This window comes from Opisthorchis viverrini (assembly GCF_000715545.1).
Source record: "Opisthorchis viverrini unplaced genomic scaffold opera_v5_229, whole genome shotgun sequence".
In the NCBI taxonomy this organism is placed as follows: Eukaryota; Metazoa; Platyhelminthes; class Trematoda; order Opisthorchiida; family Opisthorchiidae; genus Opisthorchis; species Opisthorchis viverrini.
The window spans coordinates 323162-346628 of record NW_008751888.1 but is presented as its reverse complement, the minus strand read 5'-3'; the positions used below and the strand labels follow the sequence as shown (position 1 = coordinate 346628).

Here is a 23467-nt window from a genome sequence, read left to right as displayed (position 1 = left end):
GCAACCGGCATTTGGCCAGTACTGGGTCATGATTGGCTGTTGGGTCCAGATTGTTGACCAATCAGATCTCGTCCTGAAGCCGGACCGGCAAGCATCCCGAATTTTGGGCCAACCTCGAGCGGGCCAGGCTTCTCGGCCGTAGCAGCGCCTAAAGACGTGCGGTATAGTGGGATCCGCGTGGATTCCTGCCTAACACCGGGTAGGCGGGAACAAACGGGAATGCGCTTGACCAACATTCGGGCAGTTATACTCAGCAACAACGTCAACGTGGGTTGAATCTCATGGATACCCATGGAACTTCGATCGTGGAAAAATGGAGTTCGTGTGACTAGAACGGCATTGTCAGCAAAGAAAAAAATGGGTACAAGAAATCGATACTGTCATATTTCATATCCTGAACGTACTGATCGCTCACATACATGTGGTAATGCGGAAAACCGCTTCTCTCTATTTTTGTGAAAGCTCATTCTTTGGATGGATCGGCACTAGATCATGAGTGATGGATAATATCTTCGAAGAGTGAGGTCTTCCAGAGTAGAATCTTCCAAGATTTCTCGACAAAAGTGCTAACCGTACTCGACCAGTGAACATAACAAACTCATTGTAAAGTTTAAAAAGCGTTTGCAGACGGTAGTTCTGATCAGATGAGCAAACTGAAAAGCGGACAAACGAGACCACTGTCACCTACGACTGAAATCCCTGCGAATATCGCAGATTCCGGTCGGTTCCCGGGAATGGACGTAGTTTACCTACCGGAACTGCGTAAAACTGCTCGAATTACAAGGTCCAAGTTGAAACCGAACGACGCTTTAGGTACTTATGCACTCCGTATTCGTCTTCAATGTAGACACGGCCCCACATAAAAACCGGCGTAATTGGTGAGTGGAGGTTCGGAAGAATCTTTTGGTCCGGTTCCTCGACTCGGGTAAAGGATACAACTCCAAGTCAACTGGAAAAGTATACCAAAAATGTTAGAAAGCTTATGGGAATTGTACAATGACCTTGAAATGTAAGGTGGATCAGTCACGTGGAAGATGCATGAGTATGAAAATCTTCATTCACATCAATCTCACTTGAACGCCCCTTTGTGTCCTGGCAGACGGAGAGCACTGAGCTCAGGTGTCATTCTCATTAGAACTCATCAGTGGTCCGTTTTCATGACCGTGGGGAGTTGAGAAGTTCAACATGTATTGCTCAGAAGGATCACGTGAGTCCCTTCAAAGGTGATAATTCAAGTGCGTCTAGTGTTCGTTGATGGAGTGGTGGTAACATGCCAGCCTCGCATCCCGACACGATCATTGTTGACGAACTTTACTGAGAGCGAAATTCAGGTCCGGTGCTTCTAACCTCCTGGGACTGGACTCACTGGAATAATTGCGCCATGACAGGAGGACGACTGTTTAAGCGAACGTAATGTGGATGTGAGTTCTACACAATCCGCGACCACATACAACTCGTATGAAAATTCACGAAACATGGTAAAAGTTTTGCCATGAACAGTGAAACAGTGTTTTGCTGCGTTACTGAACGAAAAAGTCTCAAAGCTTACTTTGAATTCCAACACGCCACGAAACCGTAGATCCAACGTTTGAGGTCGTTCATCAGATTCTGAACAATGTAGCAGCGTTCGGCTGGGTGATGTTAAATTGAAAAAAAACGGGGATCTATTTTAGATATCACAGGATACAAAGAGAATGGTACTTTAACACAAAAATCCAATTCATTGAATTATCTGGCCGTTCACCCATTCAGGTGATGATAACAACTTTACTCATTGTCCACACTGTATCACTGAGTGTCTATTGTTACATTATATAGATTATACATTATATAGTAAATTATATTATATATTTCCCCAAGTCTCATGTGTACATAATGACCAAGTTGAGTCACAGGAGTCTCAAAGAGGTACCGAACGAGATCTTTTTTCGAAAAAGCACGCTCATCTGGCGCCTGAGCATTCGAAACGGTCAAAGTGGTGATTTGCGTGCTCGTAAATATACCGTCTAAGTCAAGGTGACCTTCCAGTAGGATTGGTCGCTCGAGGGAGCACTCCTACTGGTTGGATCGTCCACTCGTGACGTGAACGCCTGACTTACAGGCGGCCTCAAGCAATACGTCGCGCACTAATGATGTAGCCTCTATTCGCGCCGAAACGTTTGCAAGCCCCATGCCCGGTTGCTCCACTTTCAACCTTATGGCATGATATGGCCTTGAGGAACAAAGCACCGACCAATGTGGGCCGCGAACTCAAGCCAGATCAACTTGTCAAGGTCGCAGCTCTTGGTCTGGTTATTTGAAAACGGATCAGACTTTGTGTCTGCGGCACATACTACTGGAAGCTGTATAGCAGACGCCTCCGAAATCCCGCGCCTGTCGATGAGCTTGAATGTTCCTCAATATTACAAAAACGCGGATTCTTTAGTTGTAGAAGAGAGGAAATTTGTGTGTGTTCCCGTTAGGATCTGCTTATTCCAGCTATTGTTGCTACTGCCGAAGACAGAATTTTGCCAGGAAAGTTGGAAAGAAACATTATGGAGAACTGAGCGCTGTAAACAGAAAGTTGGGTTTTGTGCTTTGGTTGCATCCGACGTGCAGCCGGTGCAACCGAAGATCGATTCACGACTAAAATGTGGAAGACCCTACATCAAATGAAGACCACTTTTTTTGCATCTGTTGTGCGCTGTAGTGCCCTTTCGATGCCTAACTGCCATGCCACTTGAAGGTTGCACGAGGGCTGGGATACTACCAGGTTGCCCAAGCCTAGACAGAGGAAGTCGAGAGGCAGAGGTCGGGTTCGACCCACGGACCTTTCGGTCTGTGAATTCGCGCTCTAATCACTTGAGCCATCATAAAGTCACCCAGCCGAATCAGACAAGTTATCTAGCTGAGAAAAGTCGTTTTAGGTCTAGCTGCCAGGTAACCCGAATAAATCACTACGACACTAGCAAGCTGGTTCAATTCCAATCGAGAAATCTAGGATGGTTCTGAGCTGTGTGCCTCTCGGATAGATGCATGAGGCATTCGGCCTTGAATGTCCTAACAAGATTCCTATTGAAGAATCAACTTGGTCGATACATGCATACACTGGAGCACAAGACGAAGGCACAGCGAATCACTACGCACTCGTGAGAGAAGTCTCTAGCGCTACAGAACTCACTCAAAGTCACAGTGGATAGAAGAATGGACCAGGTTGTCGAGGAATCTTCGACTGGGATAGGATCTGAACGATCGTTTCCGGCTGGTGCGGACGTTGTTGATTCTCCTTGCACAGTTGAGGTGGCAAATTTTACACGTAAAATCGGAGGTTCCAAATAATCGACTGAGTCATCATCGGATAATGCAATGTCCGTTGTCATGCGCGACAGTACCGAACCACTGGTTGCCCGCAAATAGTCGACGGAATATATTGACTGGGTTTCTTGTTCCGTAACATGAGTGTCTGAAACAGCCGCGGACTGAAGCGCTCTGGTAGTTGGGAAAGGTAGGTCCGCCGACTCGGTTGAGGGATTCGCTCCACCAGCACGAGCGGCATCTGCGACTTTTGTGTTGATCAGATAGGTGAGCAATTCTGCCCGAATTTCCATGTGGTTTCGACGAGAGTGTGTCTAAGACGAAAGATTGGAGAGAAGATAACCGAAACCAGATGAAAACTCTCACAGTCACACTACCATCATCCTGTATCGGAACTACCTCTCAACTGGATAAGTATCGTACTCAACGAGGGAGTTTAGGTCAACAATGGAAGTTGGGAGAACATGCAACCAAGTGTCCGAACAGTCTGGCCTAAGAATCCAATCCATCTAGAGCAGGACAAATGAAGCTCACCTGGAGTAAGTGGATGTAGCTTTGTAGTAGGGGAGTGAACTCGGGATTCAAATTGTCTTGCTGTAGAGTGATTAGATGAGCTTTGACGGCCGCGTAAGTGTGATAGTATCTGATGACAGAACACAGACAGAGAGAACGAGTTGGTACATACTCCAAAAAACTCTTAGTTGAACATAAGCAAGAAATGGAAGAAAATAACGGAGAACCGGTGTAGTTTTTTCATAGGTTCGTCGTTCGTGACTAATGCTCACTGTCGTTTAAATGTACAAGCGTGCGAACTCATACTGAATACTCACAGAGCAGAGAGAACCTGACTGAATCGTATGAAACAAAGGTCATGCAACCCAGTGAAGTCGTGACGAACAGGCTCGAATCCCTCACAGCTACTGTCCAAGTAAGCCAAATGACGTTTGCACGCCAAGTACATTCTGATTACCTATTCAGACTTGATTCTATTTGGATTTGATTTATTTCGATGCTTGGAAGAGATCAGCGATTAATGCACGAAACTAATGACCGGAAGTTCGGTTAGTCCAATGCAACCCTCGTGCTTTCCACATATTTCACGGAAGCCACAGTTGGGCGAGTTTTGTATTCGATCACCGTATGATTTATCGTGAAATAAACGGCCGAAATGAGGGGTCGTCAGTATTCACGTTACGCTTCAGTCAATAGAAGTTTGCGGAGTTTATCCGAATATCTTTGGACCCCAAGTCAACAAAGCGGCATGGATGTTGGAACCCCAAGGCTGGTTCAGCGGCATGGATGTTGCGGACCAGCTATTTTCATGGATCAGATGGATAAAATAAATTGCTCAGCTGCAACAGTGCCACGACAGTCGAAGAAAGCACAAGGGCTACGAGAATGTCAGATCACCCAAGCCCAACCAGTAGCAATCGAGGTGAGAGGGTTGGGTTGGAACCACGGACCCCGTCCCCTAGCTAGTAAGCTCGCGTCTTAACCATCGAGCTGTCTCGAGCTCCATCAAAAACATATAAAATAGTGCACAGGCACCGATACGTGTTGCTATTGTAGTGTTGTCATTATCCCCGTTGATGGCATGTGCTGGAATGGAGACGGAAAGTCAAGGTCGAAGGGCGCCTCAACTGTCCACAGATGCAAGCCGCTAACCATATTCGAACAGTTTGCCATTCTAACGTCAGTGGATTGCGACCTTTCGCCACGATGATCACAACTCTACTCAAATTGTAATGCTGGATCGCCAGGTTTGAAGTGGATCTACCTTGTCGTCAACAGGCGCTCTACGGGGCGACTTCAAGTCAGTTTGATTCGTCCGCCTCATAAATGTTACGTTAGGGTTCTCCACTCACACACACACACACACACACCACTCCATGCCACTGATGGAGCACACACTTTTCAGCGTGCCGCGGAACAAAGCATTGCGATTAAAGTAAGTGACATCGTCTGGCTTGTCATCATCATCATCATTGTCAGCTGTAAGAACCGCGCACTGGTCGTACACTGGTTGTAGCTGCCACAGTTTCGTTCACCGATGATTGAGCGCGAATTTACTGACCGGAAGGTCCGTGGTTTGAACTCGACCTCTGACTCTCGACTTTCCCTGTCTAGACTTTGGCAACCCGGCAGTATCCCAGCCCTCGCGCGACCTTCTTGTGGCATGGCGGTTAGGCACCGAAAGGGTGCTACAGCTGAACGATTCAAAACAAGAGAAAGGTTGGACAGCAAACGCAGGAAAGTTCAACAGGGGAGATGTTCAGTCCAACTAGCGTGCTACAGCTCTCCCCTGGAAAGTAAATCACCGAATCGAACACGAAACCGCCTGGAAGAAAGAAACCCTACGAAGCAACTACAGTGCTAACAATGTAAGAGAAAAATTCAAAGACGCCGCCAAGTCGTACGCTCCCAGCTGATCAATAACACCCGAGGACTCTGCAACCAGAGGGGTTCGGTTTGGTAATCATCCAATGGATTATACTGAATTGAAGTCAGTTCCTCAAGGTTCAACATGTCAGGAAAGCCAGGCCAGGTGCGCAGCATGACGAAGAACAGCGAATCTCCATGCTATGAAAAACCGTATCACGAGGCGGTCTGGAGGTGAAGTCGTACCGGATGAAGGCAGTAATGCGTTTCTTTCAGGCGACCAACATCTTCATACTTATGGAAACAGCGATGCTACGTTCCCCCGAGGGAGGACAGGTGAGAAAAGGCTAGCCTTAAAGGCTGTATACTTCGACCCTCCAAAGGTTGACCGTGACCGCTGGCGCATTATTCAATACGGCCGAAACGCTTTTAAAACCAGAGTTAGGTGCTTCTCAAAAGGCACCTGCTGTGCGCAGCCGTATTAGGACTCTAGCAGTGATGCCTTCCTCCCTGAGCCCTCGGGTTAGGTCTGCAGTCGAGTGGGTCGGACTGTTGATTCACCTCAAGAAACATAGAACTACGGCCTCAAGGTCCGGATTTTTGGTGTCTAGGAGGAAGATCCCCAAGAAAAATGCATGCCCCCACAGCCCTGAGGATCAGGCTTTTGAGTCTTCATATTAAGCAGACAGGCTTGATCCCGAACTAAACCCACTTATAAATGACATTTCTGTCCTCGGGAGCTGATCCAACTGATGCTATCGGGGCTACAAAGACTAGTGCTACTTACTTTTCTAGAATTTCGAGGGCCTCATCACGCAAATACGCTGGTATCGGTGCTTCGAGGTCTGTCACTTGGCCACCAGGCTTCAAATTTCTACATCGTGTTTCCTCTCTGGGTGGATTCGACTCGGTGGATCCAGTGCGTAGTTTGACAGAGTCATGTTGCAGCAAAGACGAAAGGCGAGAAATCGCTGCCTGCGCCGCGGACGGATGAATATAAACCTCGTTTGGTGGCATGACCAGTTCGTACACTGTAGTCGGCTGATACCTGTCAGGAGGCGAAACAGAAGAGGGAGTCGGGAGGATGCATGAAAACACTGTGAGGAGCATCCTACCAGTTAAGGCGATTACGTTAAGGGATCGACAATGGATAAAATAAGAGCAAGTTAGTGATTTGAAGGTCCTCATAGGTATTCGACTGGGACACCTTGAACAAAGTATAAAAATCGTTCAGCTTTAACACCCTTTCGGTGCCTAGCTGCCATGCCACCCGAAGGTTGCACGAGGGCTGTCAGGTTGCCCGAGCCTAGACAGGGGAAGTCGAGAAGCAGAGGTCGGGTTCGAACCACGAACCTTCCGGTCAGTAAATTCGCGTTCTACTAACCACTTGGGTCATCTCGCCCGCAACAAAGTATAAAAATACCTAGACAGGTTATCACCCCGAACACAGTGCGGCAACTTCATGTTATGCCAAAAAAGCAAATCCGCACCGAGTGTGCAGGTCGACAGACATCAATCCTATGTGATCAGTACCGAACACTGAGTTTTTAATACGAATAAAGATGAAACCTGGAGCTGAAAGGTACTTGAGATTATTCAATACGGCCGCCAAAAGAGTTCACATCTTGTGCAATCACAAACTTGTCTAACTACGAGCGGTGGCCAACGGAAAACGTTGAAAATTATCGTCATCCGTGAGGTAGTCGCGTTCTTGTTTACAAATTTCTCACAATTAGCCCATAATTAGCCTATAATGCCGCACGAATCAGAAATCCCACCATTGATTCGGACCTCTCAAGTGTTCCACGGTGGGGGGGGGGCGGAAGGCTCACCTGAACACAGCGACTTTACGATCAAAACAAAAACAGTGTTGCAGCGCTTTGTGTGCTGAATGTGGACAGGCTAGCTGGCAACCCGCGACCGAAGGAGTTCGGTCGTCCTGACGAAACGGAACGGTGGAAGATTCCGGCGCATTGTTATTCGCCGACAGTGGTCGTATAGCACAACGTCCCCATTCAGACGGAGTGTTGATCAGCAAGTTTAAAAACTTAACAAACGAATAGTGCCATGTGTCACCGGACATGAACACAGTGGGCGAGTTGGTTCCGCATATGGTGCAGGCAAGCCACATCAGAATGCGGCTATCCGGACGCGTGTTTGACGATTCCGATGGGGAGCAACAGGTTGGACGTGGTGGATCTTGCGGAAGTTTCCGAATGTATAGTTGAACCGCACCAGCGGTTTGAACAAACGGTTGCATGTGTTCAATCATTGGCCAATTGCAGTGTGGATGGCGGCACGGTTGTTGTCTACAAACAAAGGATAGACGGCAACATGAGTGTGTGTGTGTGATACATTTTAGCCGCGGAGGCAAACACCGCAGAGAACTTACGAAAAGCAACATTTTTCCAAAAATAGACCAAGTGGTAAATCTTGCGGTCCGTAGTATTCGACCGAAGCGATCCATGGGGGGACGCATGGCTCTGGCCAGAGTGGAGATTTGAAGCTGAAAAGTGTTGTCAGGAAACTGAACCACTGTTGTGAACGAGGGTCCAGAATGCTTCGTTGAAGGCGCTGAAAGCGGTGGGTGGGCGGGTATGGTAAGGAACAAGTCGTACAAGTAAAATCAAAAACACAATGCGCACTCGAGAAATACACTCATTTGCAAATCAATTTGATTTTCACGAGAGACTCAACTGAATCTCTCGTTCGTGATATTCTACAACTGAATGTGCTGTACACAGGCCACCTCATGTTACAGTTGGCACGAAGAACATCATAAACGAGAGATTCAGTGGAATCTTTGGTGAAAAACGAATTGATCTGCAAACCAGCGTATTTCTCGAAAACCGTTCAATTTGGGTTCAAGTAGAACATAAGGTTGACGGAAACCCGGGGACTGCGCCTACCTGATGAGCCCCAAGAAGGGCGAAACCGGTCGTGGGTTGTCGAACAGTTTTCAGCAACCTTGTGAGTAGTTTCCTTTATGACAATGCCTACTATTGAAGTGAACGACCCTCCAGGGGTATCCGACTACGAAACTATCCTGAGTACAATTCTGTTGTCATTTTTTTAACTTGTGTGGGTTATAATGTACGGGCGTTTCTAAGGTGTCCAAAAATGTCCTATCAGGCACACAGATAGTCGTAAGACAAACAGTGGAGCAGAAATCGCACAGCACCAAAAAGGTGTGCCGAAACGTCGCCTAGCAATAAATAAGGAGGTAAACATGTCAAATAGCTAGAAATAAAATCTTTTTAATTCTTTTGAAGTGGCCTTCATGGGTTTACCACCCTCGAAGAGTATGGGATGTGTGCATCGGGTCCAACGGGATCATAAATCCAGTAAAATTTCCTAAAGCGAAGTCCTGAAAACCTAAAAGTTTCCAGATGGGCGGCTGATATCCGACAAAGATGTTCAACTTGGTCGCCGACGAAATAATGAGGTGAAACCTGGAGGGTCTTCAAATCGCAGCTTCTGAGAACTTTATCGATCTGGATTATCATCATCATCATGGGCATCAGTGTTCAACACCGAAACTTCACTGACGTACAAACATGATTTATTTGAAAGCCATATTGCGGAGAAAAAGGGTGGACGGGGAGGGACTTAGTGCTAGCTTACTACAATCATTCCGAAGTGCCCCCAGACACTCATTCAAAAAGGTTGGATGGAAACTGACAACAAGAACGCCACTGACATCGGTTGGCAGCCGTATCTTGGAGCGTCTCCGATCAGGCGCGGTCCTCATCCTGAAAGGCGAAGGGCATCGACAGCACCGAAGAGTCTTGTCATCTCCTTCATACCTCTCTGTCAGCTCAAGAATACGCAGGCGACATCACCCTAATCTTCGAAGACCAAAGTGAAGTACAGGTTGTGTTAAATAAACTGACCACCATCATACCATCTTTCGGCATGTGTCTAAAGCTTGCAAAGTGCAAAGTCGTACTACAGAACGTACTGTCTCCGAATGGTTCAACCAAAATCGTTAGAGGTTGTAGAGAATTTTGCATACCTTGGTAGTTGCACACGCTCTGACGGAGGTGTGTCTGATGAAATCGGTTCACGAATCTCCAAGGCCCGAATCACGTTTAACAGTTTGTGTCACTTGTGGCGTCACTGGGTCTTAAAGATCGAGTGTACCAGGCTACAGTGAAGGCTGCCTTGTTGCATGACTGCGAGAAGTGGCTTCTGAGGAGGAAAGATGAGACATCTTTAGGTTTTTGACCATCGATGCCTCAGAGAGGCTACTTCCGAGAGGAGCTAGATAACTTTTTCCGTAGTGTTCTCCTTCACTCCCGTAAGATTGTCGTGTTAAAAACCGGTTGAAGGGAGCCGCGGACCACACGACTTCCAGATGTGCTATACTGAGGAAAAATCCAACTAACCCATTCCGGGAAGACCAAATGACGAGAAGCGCTAAATCCAGGAAGGAGACTTGTCACTGAAAAATACATTCAAATGATCAAGCAGGCTACTTACATAGTGAAGGATGACATTATCTAAGAGGAGTTTTTCCCCCGTGGGGGTAACTGGATCGCCAGAAGGGGCATGTAGCTTCTCTCGACAGTTAAAGTCCCTCCTTAAGGTCCGTTCAGGTGTGACCTGTTCCAGAAACCTACATTCTGAGATTCAGCGGCCCGTACGACAGTGCTGTAAACTCCAATCCACGTAGAACTTCAGCAGGGTAATCTTGGCCATTAACGTCACCAGAATACTTGAAAGGGCTAAACGTAGAAGCCACAAACCCGGACAAATGCTAATAACTGATTTCGAGATATAGAACTGAGTCACCCGTCCGAAAGAGTCAGCTTTATCTTCCCTGCCGGTCAGTTAGAGCATGACACGGCAAGGCGACTATTAAGAGGATCGTCATGGAGAGACAGGTGCCCCCCCACGAAGGGATTGGCTGCTCATCAGAGGGATATCGCTTGAGGTCCTCGTAGCAAAATGTAATTAATTGTTTCGGTCACCAGTAGAACCAGATCGCTTACCCGGACACCAAACCCGGGATGAATAGTCCGATTCCACCTTTCCCCGGACAGACCAGAAAGCCCCTTCCCCAAAAGTCTCCTCGTATCTTTCGGTGGAAAACTGCCAACATCCCTCGCACACATTCATATGAATAAACATACAGAAAACTGAGCGGCAAAGCATTTCCAAACTAGACGTGAGATGTGAGACTTACTTTAACTTGCTGTAATTCGTTATGACTAACTGCAGGAGGTGCGTCTGATGAACCGGAGGGTTTGCCGACTGCCGCCTTGCCAGACTGCTGCTGTTGCTGCTGATGCAACTGTTGCTGAACAACGCCCAAGAAACTCTGTCGAACGGACTTCAAGGTGTCCTTTCCCACGGACATCAACTCCAAGAGGTCAGTAGCAAAGCTCCTGGGGTTGCGTAAGACATTTCTCTCATTATCATTGTATGGTGTTGTGAAAGCCCGAGCTTTGAACATCACATACGCGGTTTCATCTTCCGGTTGTAACGTCTCCGACATCAGTAACGCGTTCAGATTTATGCTTTTATCCATTACACCGCAGTTGTGCAGTTGGGATCGCTTCGCCGGACAGTTGGTCAGAAGTTTGATCAATTCGGTTGAACGTGACTTCAAATTACAAGTCAAGAATTCCGGAAGCCCATTAGTTGACCATTCTGTGCACTGGATTTTCTGAAGACGTTTCATCTGCTCTAGTACGTATAATTCTGAACGGAGAACCTGAACACGAGTAGTTTGAAACGCGTGTGTTACGTGCCGATTAGGTAACTGGGGTGTAAACACAGCGGAAGTCATGTAATTGGCGAGGAAGATACAACAGTGTGCACAATACCGGGACTCGCTAAGGGTCCGAAAGCTCGATTTATCTCAGTTTTCAATCTGTAAACTGATCGACCTCGAGGTCCGTGGTTCGAACCAAGCCTCGGTATCACGACTCCCCCAGTCTAGGTTTGGGAAACCTGGATGTAGCTCATTCTTTGTGTTTCTTTCAGCAGCTTGGCAGCGAAAGTGTTACAGTTAGGTGATCATTTAATTAATTAATTAATTAATTAATTAATTAATTAATTAATTAATTAATTAATTAATTAATTAATTAATTAATTAATTAATTAATTAATTAATTAATTAATTAATTAATTAATTAATTAATTAATTAATTAATTAATTAATTAATTAATTAATTAATTAATTAATTAATTAATTAATTAATTAATTAATTAATTAATTAATTAATTAATTAATTAATTAATTAATTAATTAATTAATTAATTAATTAATTAATTAATTAATTCTGAAAAGATTGAGCTTGCTAGAGGCCAGTTCACATAATACGATCTTGGGGGGTCTCTGTTGGAGGGGATGCACAAATTTAGGCGCAGTTCCTTGTTTACGTCACTAGATGAGGCATGAACTGCTGTACCCGAGGTGTCATAGGAACAGAGCTGCAAAGCGGAGTTTAATCCGTTCTCAGTTGATCAATAACCTTGGTAGCGGTGAAAAGTCAGCGCACCTTTTGAGACTGCTGACTTCCGTTTCCATTCCATTCTGACCGCGAAAAACAATCTGAAAAAGAGTATTTGTTATTAAAGCTTAAGTTTCTGTTCAATAAAATACCGAAACTCACGAATCTGTCCAGTTCGGTCTCTGCTAGCTACAGATTGTGTACCAAGGTTTCAGTCACCACGACGAGAGGCGCATTGAATGTGATCACGGAGTGGACTCATTGTCGTCGAGTCGTCCACTCATAGTGGAGGAATTAGGATAGTTGCGAACCGAAGGCGACAGCATTACAGCAAGCACATCATTGGCTATTCCCATCCTGGATGATGGAAGTTGTCCACACTACCAGCCAAGACATTCACACCTCACTGCTAAGCAGTAGAGCGAAAAGCACTAGACTGTTTCCACCCTAGCTAAACAAAAAGGGCGGTAAGCAAAGCATGTCCTAAACAGCGAGGCCAACAAATGTGACCAGTCCGTCCCCAGTTCACCAAAAACACAATTGATGAATGAAAATTACGTCTGTTGGGTTCCGGATAGCTACGGTGTGAAGGTGGCCACCCGATACTAAAGTTCTACCGATTTTCCAATTGAATTCCTCACCCAAGCGCTCCTGATTTGCCCAACCCCTTCAGAGAGATCACTACCAATAGGGTGACTGGAGTTGGGGAGACAGGCTTTGATCGCTATCCTAGAGTTCACGGAAACCCTACCAGATAGGAAAGAGCTTTCCTTGGAGCCTTTCAACAAACAAACGAACAAAGTTGGCTAGTTCCCCTAGTATAGACAATCTCTTTTTTAACCGAAGACCGGCATGACGCACCAAAGGCAAAGTTCTGCAGACCAAAAAGTTAAGACCAACTCATAATCATCGAATGAGAGATCGACCTTGAAAAAAAGTCAATGATCTGCGAATCCGCTTACTAGAAAACTTTACAAGAATTTTGGTTGGACAGTGGCAAGCTGGACGGCCTTCACCTTCTTAAGGAATTCTCGCGCTCAAGACTGGATGTGATGAACTCACATGGGTGATTCTCTGCTTGAAAATCAACCGCTTCGCAATTGCACGTGGGCTGAAATTCTGCAGTGGCTACAGCTCTGATCTTATAACATAAAAGGCACATAACCCGCACTCGACTTCAGACTTTTTAAGTTGGAAATTCTGCCGAGTTAGCTTGCATTCACTATTCATTTAGGTGCATGCGCCCCGGTTCCAATATGGCAAATGGATTCCGTACGTATTCCCTGGCATTTTACCATTTTTCTGTAAGTCTGTTAAAACGAAAAGCTGGACTTTGCCAGAAATGACACAGGTGGGGGAAAATCCCTTATCTATAGAGGCAACACACAGCTGAGCGAACTACTTAAGCGGTTTAGTGGTGACGAAATGCTCGATTCATTCACAAATCAAGGCGTTCATAGAAGTGTGAGCTCGGTCGACGGAAGACATACCTTAGCCTTCCGTTTCAGCAGGTCATTCAATCGACGCCCAAACGGCCATTCGATCACATACGTGTAATAAGCAGCAAGCGGAGCCACCTGACCGTCTGTGGATGCGAGGAATGGAGGGGGAACAGTCACACTCGGGGAGATATCAAACAGTCGATTATCGAGGAGAGTGGATAACCGGAGGGGACTTCCGTCGCGGTTGGGTGGATTTGAGTCCTGAAGAATGAAGAAATAAATCAGACAGCGGCGTGACGTTTAACGGCATGGGACAAACAGGTATACGATGTGATGAAGGTAGGCAGACCAAAGGTTTGACTCATAAAGATGACAACCGCTCAGTTGTAACAGCCTTTTGGTGCCTAGCTACCATGCCATCCGAAGGAAGTACAATGGTCCAGCTAGTGCCAGGTTGCTCAGGCCGAGACGGGAACAGCCGAGTCAACCAGGTTCGGTTCGGATCACGAACCTCTCGGTCAGCAAGGTCGCGTTTTAACTACCGAGCTAACTCAAGCTCAAAAGGCTTGAAAGTTAGATTTACGTCCTAATTTGGACATCGGCAAAGTTTATGCCGTGATGCACCGAGATCTCTACGTGTGCAACATCCAAGTCAAGTAGGTGTGCAAAAATCTGGTCCAACAAAAGAGGTAAACTATTGAAGAAAGGGCGGATAGTTCTTCTCACGACTTCTACAAGACCCTAAGTGATTCACCTTATGTTTTTCTGTGTTCACTTTTTGGAGGCTGTGTGCCATGATTGAATATTGATTGAATCCATGCTACTCACAACACTACTGAAATGTTTGCCTGGCCATTGAAGTTTAACGGGTGACAGATTTACACCTAATCCACAAAATGATGAGAATGGATGCGATTGATTTAGAAGTGGAAAGCTGGAACACAGTGATAGTACCTCCTGTTTGGTTGGATCGTCTGAGACCGGTGCCGCCGAACTGCCGGTGGAAGCCTGACGCTGATGAAGTACACCGCAGTCTGAATAGAGTCCAATTGAGCGTACTGCAACCGGATGGTAGATGAACGCGTTCGCCGCATAGCTCTGCTCCAGACGACTGTTGTAGCACAGGTATAGAGTGAACATGAGGCAACGCTTTGCCCGATTTAGTACCGCCAGATCGGACCCACGCAGAAGGACTGTTGCCTCGGCTGTGGTATAGCGACTGGCCGACTGGGAGGAAGGATCCGAAGGTGTCGAGTTTAAGGCGGTGACGGAGTCTTTTGAAGCGTTCTTGATCAGTGTTAGGAATTTTGAGTAGCCTATAGTCGATCAAAACGGAACCACGTGTGTATGGACAGAGATGACCGGAAAAAACATGGCGATGTTTAAGATGACATGTAAGGATCACAGGTGAAAGTAGGGTAGGGACACAAGAACGTAAGCGAGGCTATGAAAAACATATGAATGTGCACAAAAATCAAAGAACTATTGAAACGCTCTAATCCATCAGCGACAGGTAGAAAGACTTCCACAACTCGTGTTGCTAAGGGACACGAAGGCGCTTTAACGAAGTGATCGTTTCCTTTTTGAAGCAATAGTTCGAATTCAAGACTGCATCCAGCAGGCGAAGGTTCCTGGTCAAAATACACTCACTAACGACCGACCATAAAATGCAATCAGGACTATAAGATCGTTCGGCTGTTATAAACCTTTCTGTGCCTAACTGCCATACCACTCGAAAGAAGCATGAGGGCTGGGATACTACCAGGTTGCCCAAGCCGAGTTCGAATAACGGATCTTCCGGTCAGTAATTTGAGCTCTGGCCACTGAGGTATCAGAACCGTAGATCAGTTGAAAACAAAGCCGTGAACAGGTCACGCACAGACACGGCCGTCACACAAGAAGCCTCGCAATCCATTTTAATAAAACGCAGAATTCGAGTGAATCTGGATCTGTTTACTTCCCTGCGGATGACCTGAAAAAGATGAAATCAAATTAACTGTTCTGGTCTGTTATTGCTGGATCTCACTCAGAGGCGATCCGTCTTGTTGACGACATTCATAAATAGACACGTAAATAAAACAATCGTTCAGCTGTAGCACCCTCTCAGTGCCTAGCTGCCATGCCACACGAAGGGCTGGGATACTGTCAGGTTGCCCAAGCATAGACAGGGGACGTCGAGAGGTAGAGATCGGATTCGAAACACGGACCCTCCGGTCAGTAAATTCGCTCTCTAACATCTTGATTCTCTCCCCCCCCCCACATTGTTAAGCGGCACCCGAGTGCCAGTTGTTCATGGGACAACTGAGGTCTCAAGGTTGCCCTGAGTAACCAAGACGAAAAATTATTCAATTTGGGGACAGCACAATACAGGACAACACTTGCAAAGTAGTCATAAGAATAACGGGAAAGTCAGTAAGATTCACAGCTGAACTCATCAAACTCCGCCATCCAGGCTCGCAAACGAAGAACCTGAAAAAAGCAACAGCAGACTCGAATCGGACAGATTTTCACAAGGGTTTAGAACGTTGAAACCCCTCCGTAGAACAACCTCTCACCAGCGGACCACTTCGATTGACCTCTAAGTGACAACCACTTTGCCGCTTTGAGCAAGTTGCGCAACGTCGAATACCCGACACTAATCAAATTGCAATAAAACAAGAAATATATGGCTGTTTACTACATTCATTCCCATTGGCCCCCAAGAAACCTGATTCAAAACTGATGAGCTGTTCAGTAACACAGTTACTTCGTTCTGTCGATGTTTCGCAGTAAGCAGACAGAATGAGGTACTGTCGAGCGTCTCGGGACTGCAGACAGCAATAAAAAACCTAGGCAGTGACACGTTGGGTGGTCTACGTTCACACACACTCACACACACACACAGTACAGTACAAGAACAAGACGACATTGATGCGCAAAAGCTAGCAAACAACCAACCATTTGGAAGCATTGTCTGTTCCACCTTTAGCTGTTGACTAACACCCAGCTGAGGAGTGTTCACACGTTGCGATGCGTTGCCACTTTTTGGAACGTTGGTGCTAATCAGTCGATCCACTGATTCCAGAATGTCAGCGCCGGTGATGCGTGCGATCCGAATTAGCACGGACTGAAAATAGAAATGTAAAACCAGTCGAAGGAAAAGGTGGAACTTCCGACTACTTCGGCGATTTTATATCAGCAAGCCAGCTGATTGATTTGAGTACAACCTTAACTCATTCGTTGCTTATACCCACTAGGATTGGGCAATTTGGTGTCACTTTGGCGGGAGCTATGTGTCACAAGAGCGAATTAGGGGCTAAAAGAAGTTGGTAGCAAGAACGGATCGCAATGATTAGCGTGATGTTGAACAGTCACTATGAGGCGTCCAACTGACCTAGGCCTTAAATTGACCGTATACGCCCTTGCTATCCATTGTGACGGCAGGCTAAACAGAAAGAGCATTGTAAAAACTGACCTGTCGATAAGCGAATTGCGTGCAACAAGTTGGTACTGAATCCGACTTATGCTTTGTTTTGATCAAATCGCCAGATGTTCAGACCTAGTCGGTAGACGCATGCTCTTCGGGGTGACAGTTTACAACTGCTGGTCAGGCAGTCACCTAACTGGTCCCATCTAAAAGGGAGTCATCTAGTGATAAACTCCGAAAACACAAAGTTACTGTGGTTTCGGCAAGCAAAAAAAATGAGAGACCAGTGGAGGTATGGCCGGCGATTGCGGACGATGGCACAATCACAATCCTGTTATCCGAAGAAACCCGATAGCAGCACAACGTTTTCGACGTTTCTGATAAAACAGTTAGTTCACCCGGCTTACGGATGTCTGAGTGAAACCCATCATCCTCAAAGTGAACATTCTGTAAGTGGTGATTAGATTCACACTCACCTGTTTCACATTGCAGAACAGTGTGATACCGGCCTTCAGAAGCAGTGTTTTCGCCACATGACTAACGCTCCCGCCGACGATGATCACCTTCGGTCGAAGTGCTAGCAGTTTGCTGACACAATTGGACAAATACTCTTCCTCCTGCGAAAATCGAAGAAGAGAGAGAAGCAAAGATGGTCATCAGGGATCATTATCATTGTCAGCAGTGGTTGTCAGATGTGGCCAGAAGAAGCGTGGACAGGAATTGATGCGATAGTAGAACAGGTTGCAGTCAATGGTACACTTAGGTCCGCAGAGCACTGCATGAACATCCTCAGTGCCACGCTTTAGCCCATAACGGTAAACCTTTTAAAACAAAAACAAGGACAAAGAGTGGCTAAAGCGCTACCATGTAAGCCACAAAAAGTTCAGTCAGACTCGGTTCACTTATGTGATAGTTAATCAGCCCGATGAATACCACTCGAATGGTAGTTCGACCAAACCACGGTAAGGTTCTTCCATTGGCTCCATGAGTTCGAGACGGTTCAGTGGATAAAACCCGAATTTATTGAACGGAAGGTCGCTGGTTCGAGCGAAACCTCTGAATCCGGACTGGCAGCAGTTCAGTCCTCGTGCTTCCTGAAGGTGGCCCGGCAGCCATGAACCAGAGAGGCACTGCCGCTGAAGGAAGGACGACTGGCCGCAATGCAGTCTTGATTGTCGTTTCCACTCGGAATTTCGTAGGTGACTGGGCGATGTGGAGAATCCACGTTCAAATTATTATTCTCACATGAACGGTCATCCTTCTGTTCTGGCGAATTCATAATAAACAGGAGGAACACTGGATTGGAGCTCATCGACAGTGCATATCCTTCAAAGAGCCGGTTTTCGAACTCCGGACATCAGACATGCGAGATGAGGGATCTACTACGACTCACCATTGCACGCGGGGCTGCTCACGCCTGAGCGATGTGACTGTTATGCCTGATGCCTCACCACCGTGTCATCTAAAATGAAGTTGAGTTGGCTGAACCCCTATTGCGTGAAGTGCCGACCACAATGAACTGGCAGATTCCAACTGATTTACGAATAGTGCCGATGATCCCAAAGGAATTCGCAATCGTTACAGCAACAACACCAAGATAGCACGAATGGTGGCTTGTGCACAAAAAGGCTATCTCCGAAGACACGGAGTGACCACACTGGAATGTTTCCTCATCGATTTATGTCACCAGTGCACATTATTGACCGGGAGCGAGTGTGAACTGGTCAGCTAATCGCACAAGAACTTGCCCATGCAGTGAAACCAATCTTCGCGCGCGCACGTCGACATACTGGATACTACATTTTGAAAAATAAGCTACAATGGGGGTGAGCCTAACCGAATCCTGTGACAATAAACCAACCAATCACAAGAAGCGATATACCATAAAGTTGCCAAAGCCTAGACAGCAGTAGTATAGATGCTGAAATCGCAAAAGAATGGAATCGTTCAGCTGTAACGCCCTCTCGGTGCCTAGCTGCCATGCCACCCGGAGGAAGCACGAGGGCTGGGATACTGCCAAGTTGCCCAAGCCTAGACAGGGGAAGTCGAGAGGGAGAGGTCGGGTTCGAACCACGGACCTTCCAGTCAGTAAACTCGCGCTCTAACCACTTGATCCATCTAGATGTTGAGATTGAGTTTGAACCACGGCACCACTGAGTTTTCTCGAGCTTCAGCGACATTCTAACAACTGCGGTCAGAACAATCTAGCAGGGTTTAAACATAATATAGCCCAAAGCCATGTTCAGGTCCCGATTATTCCCCAATCAGACGGTCGAAGAAAAGGGTATGCCAAATTATAAAGTAGTTTCGTGATCGAGACTGTGTTATGAATGCTCTTGTCCATATTCATCCGTTTTTATCGCTTGTTTTTTTGCCTAAAATGTATTTCTGACAGGTGTAGTTCATCTATAAGAACATCAGAACTGGCGTCGCCAGTTCCTCAAGTATCACCTGGCGCAGTGAAGATTGATTTCCTGGACCAAAGGTCACGCGAAAAGATCAATGGTTGTTTTGGAAGTTCTGAACCATGAAATAAACGTCCGATGAGCCGAAGGAAAGTAGCCTGAGCATCTGCTTACGATGCTGCAAACCAGAGAGGTACAGCAAACGACAATTTCCGAAATTTCGATTTCAATTCCAAACAGGAATGTTCAGTGAACATGGCCCAAGCTGTTGCCAATCTTCCTCTCTGTTTGCGACCAACGATATGTTCGGGCGGTATGAAAACTGCCACTTTCTTCACTATTTTGCCTTTATTTTCATCGTCACACCAAATCGCATTTTAGATTACGTCATTTGTGCTATGGGCCGCTAAGGAATGGTCTTGTAAACAGAATTTGCGACACGATTTCAACCACAAAGACCAGTTCGGTTGACAACAATGGATCACGTGACCACTCGTACACATATTGATTTCCCATGCTCAAGTTTTATCACACGCCATGCGACCTCTGAACCTGTGCTTACGTATACATGCCGCAGCACAGACGCGACCTTTGAGCTGTGAGTGAGAAGGGTCTGAGCTCAAAATGTCGACTTTGGTTCTCCTCATAAAGAACTAGAACGGAGCACTTTGTGCCTGAGAACTTCGAATCGAAATTGAACAACAAATCGGCTTGTAACTGAGTGCATCGCTGCACATCCGTCCGACTTGGTGCTGATCCTGATACAGACTGATATCTACTTGATAGGCCCCAGGAAATACTGTCATATCAGTTAAATTCAATAATTTCAACGGTTGATCGGAGAAAGCTACATAGTTGGACACTTTTGGTAATGAACTGGAGATAGGTGTTCGCGACCTAACCATAACGTCAGATGGCATGCTTGCGGATTCGACTTCAGCAACATCGAGCGATGCTCCAAACAACTGCGAGGTGTATTTGACACGCCAGCGCCTGTTCAGCTGTAAACACCCTTCCGGCGTCTAGCTGCCGTGCCACCCGAAGGAAGTACGAGGGCTGAGATACTGCCAGGTTGCCCAAGCCTAGACAGGGGAAGTCGAGAGGCGGAGGTAGGGTTGGAATCACGGACCTTCCGGTCGGTAAATTCGCGCTCTAACCACTTGAGCCATCTCGCCAGCGCCACCAATAACTGAAAACTGATCCTTGTTTGACTCAGCTAAAAGTAGAGCAGAAAGTAATCAAGTTGAATGTTGGTCATTTGGCGTTTCTTCTTTTGCGATCGGACGCGGGTAGTGGCTGTCATTCCTACAACCAAGCAAGAGTAATGTCGACCAGTATAACCTGCTCGTAAAAGTGTATGGACAACATCAGTCGGACTTATTGTCGGAAATTGATAAAGGCCTAGAGCTAAGGCAACCATAAGCATTCTCCGGGCATCCATTCAGACAATTAGAAAGAAAACTAACAACGGGGACACCATCAACAAAGACTAGTAGTTATGTATTTTGGCGTTGCTAGTCAAGCACAGCGAGGGTCACTCGAACTTCTTCCCAACCAGGAATTTTCGTCATCGTTTCCTTCCACCAGCTCAGAGTGAATTAACCGGAATGATCTTCAAGCATTCCCGTTTCTTCTTGTTCCTCGAAATCCTCTCACCCATCGCGTTCACCGGGCTTCAGGGTTGGTGCGCACACTGGTTTTCAAATGATTTCTGATAATCTATCGAATGTAAATGTGTTCGAGGTCCGCGTGGACAGTTTCTGAGATTCCAGAAATGCCAGTGTTCTGAATGACGCCAGCTGCACTGCGTAGCAGGTGAAGCTCTCGGTGTTATGCAAAAACACCAACTCGGGTCTCCCCAAATGCGTATTCGTATCCACCCCAAACACAAGGATATCTGAGCTTTTGGCCCGCAGTTGCAGGGCAATGATCCGGTCGGCACAAGCGTTGATGTACGAAGATGCGTTTTATCAATCTAAATGCCTTAAATAACAAACTAGCCTTCCCGGGCTAGGCTGGAGAGGTGACAAGAAACGGTGGCTGACAGGTACCGTCCAGATTTCCCGAGTGAATACCTGAGAGACGAGACGCCTCGGGTGTTTGTGTTACCTGACTTTGGTGGGCTATACGATGGAGAACATCAAAACGCTTACACCCAGCATCCAGTCGGAGATTGAGAGTACCATTACGATGAAAATAATCTCGACTGTAAGCCTAGGAAACAAATAAGCCGCGGGACAAGTCTACTCATGCGTGAGGCAAGACTGATTGACAGAATAGGCAACGTCAAGCTGAATCGTCGATCAGCTGAACACCCTTTTCGGTGCCTAGCTACCATGCCGTCCGAAGGAAGACGAGTGCTGGAATACTGCCAGACAAGAGAAGTTGGGATGCAGAGGTCGAGTTCGAACCACGGACCCACCTGTCAGTAAATCCACGCTCTAACCATTGAGCCATCTCGTCCCCTCAAGTTGCATGCACTTCAGTCGAACACACAGTACAAGGTGAACGTCAAAGGACAAGTATCACGATCGTACCTGCATAATCTGCGACTCCAACCATGTTATTTTAGATGGCATCCGTTGATAATCAATCGACGAAGCGAGCAGAAGAATTCGCGGTTCGTTGATCAGGTTAGACATGAATTTGTGCGCAGCTCGCTTGGTGAAGATCACGCCAGGGAATATTTCTGACTCCTGATTCGAATCGACAAGCAACTGGGGCGAGGAAAAGAAGCCATGGAGAAGGAAAATGAGCCACCATGACAAAGTTGGACACATCACAAGCAACACGAATGCAGCTAGAGAGCTATGGCACATAAACTTTCCAGGCTTGTGACTTTAGCGGTTATCCTGGAAAGAAATACCTACCAAGCTTGAAAACACAGCTGCAAACGTTTCGTCGTAAGTGCACGTCTGGGTGGGCAGTTCTGTCGTAAACTGGCTGTAATAGTTCATATAATCAGGCACATCAGGCACAAAACTTTCCAAGAAACCAAAGGAAAAACCAATCACATCGCTCAAGCGTGAACACGTTCACCTATTCAGACATTAAAATTCAGATACGTTCAACGTGCGTTGGTGGAGTAGTGGTCACACGCTCGCCTCACATGTCAGATGTCCGGGGTTCAAATCCCGGCACGGCCACTGGATATGCACTGCTGATGAGCTCTCATAAGAGCGAAACTCGAGTCCAGTGTTCGCCTTTCGTGTGGACTCACTGGAATAATTACGCCAGAACAGGAAGACGACCGTTCAAAAGAGAGTGGTGCGACTATGGACACAATAGAAGAACCCCAGCCGAAGAGATCGACAGAGAAACAAACGACTGGTCAATAAATCAAGGGACCGAACAAAACGATGAGTGGGAATCGAAACAGAAAGGTGTCTTATGAGCCGATCAAAAGCTTAAAAACGGATCACAGCATGGAAGAGATTGTGAATGGAGAAATCAACCCAAAAAAGTGCTGAAGGTGGACGTCCAATTGGCCAAACAACTGGAGGAAGGTGAGACTAAAAGGCAGCATATCGGACCAATCACAACAAAGGAACAAAACTGCTGAAAGGAAAGTACACAACGAGCCAATCAGGTGCGAAAGAATTAGATCGCCATGCAACACAAATTCCGAGTGAACCAGTCGAATTACCTGGAAGCCACTCATTAGACAACCAATTTTCGAAAAATGCAAAAATGCAAACAACTGCAGGGAAAAGACACCCATCCAAGCATTGAGGAATTTTCCTCGTAAGGCGATGGAACGTTTGCAAGCCATTTGTCAAGCCCAACCAAGAGATGAGCATTCACTTGATCAACAACCGACAGATGTTCCCCAAGCTCCCACGATTTCCACTAAGTGCCGAAGGGTCAGTGCCAAGATTGCCCGATTTCAAACTGGATAGTCGTGCGAATGGAAGCTATCAGGGCTTCGCCAGTCGTCGGCACGACGGCCCTGAACTCGCCTATTGGCAGGATGGAGCTTTCCCAATGAGACATCATCATCGTCATCGACAGCATGACATCAGTGTTCAACACCGATGCTTCACTGCCGTACAACCATGACTTATTTGAAAGCCTTATTGT

The 23467-nt window shown here is 46.6% G+C and overlaps 1 protein-coding gene across 1 annotated transcript in view; it reads right to left on the bottom strand.

The window, feature by feature from the left end:
* Positions 1 to 23467, bottom strand: part of T265_08692 (hypothetical protein) — a gene marked incomplete at both ends in the record, with an annotated part of 83898 nt that overhangs the window by 41112 nt on the left and 19319 nt on the right. The window contains 14 exons of the mRNA XM_009174566.1: positions 1367 to 1631; positions 3127 to 3608; positions 3829 to 3937; positions 6461 to 6721; positions 7506 to 7982; positions 8066 to 8247; positions 10156 to 10255; positions 10296 to 10432; positions 10862 to 11392; positions 13625 to 13837; positions 14531 to 14892; positions 16514 to 16682; positions 17459 to 17599; positions 21925 to 22104. Of these exons, the coding sequence (XP_009172830.1) occupies positions 1367 to 1631; positions 3127 to 3608; positions 3829 to 3937; positions 6461 to 6721; positions 7506 to 7982; positions 8066 to 8247; positions 10156 to 10255; positions 10296 to 10432; positions 10862 to 11392; positions 13625 to 13837; positions 14531 to 14892; positions 16514 to 16682; positions 17459 to 17599; positions 21925 to 22104 (3609 nt within the window). The remainder of the gene's footprint in view (positions 1 to 1366; positions 1632 to 3126; positions 3609 to 3828; positions 3938 to 6460; positions 6722 to 7505; positions 7983 to 8065; positions 8248 to 10155; positions 10256 to 10295; positions 10433 to 10861; positions 11393 to 13624; positions 13838 to 14530; positions 14893 to 16513; positions 16683 to 17458; positions 17600 to 21924; positions 22105 to 23467) is intronic.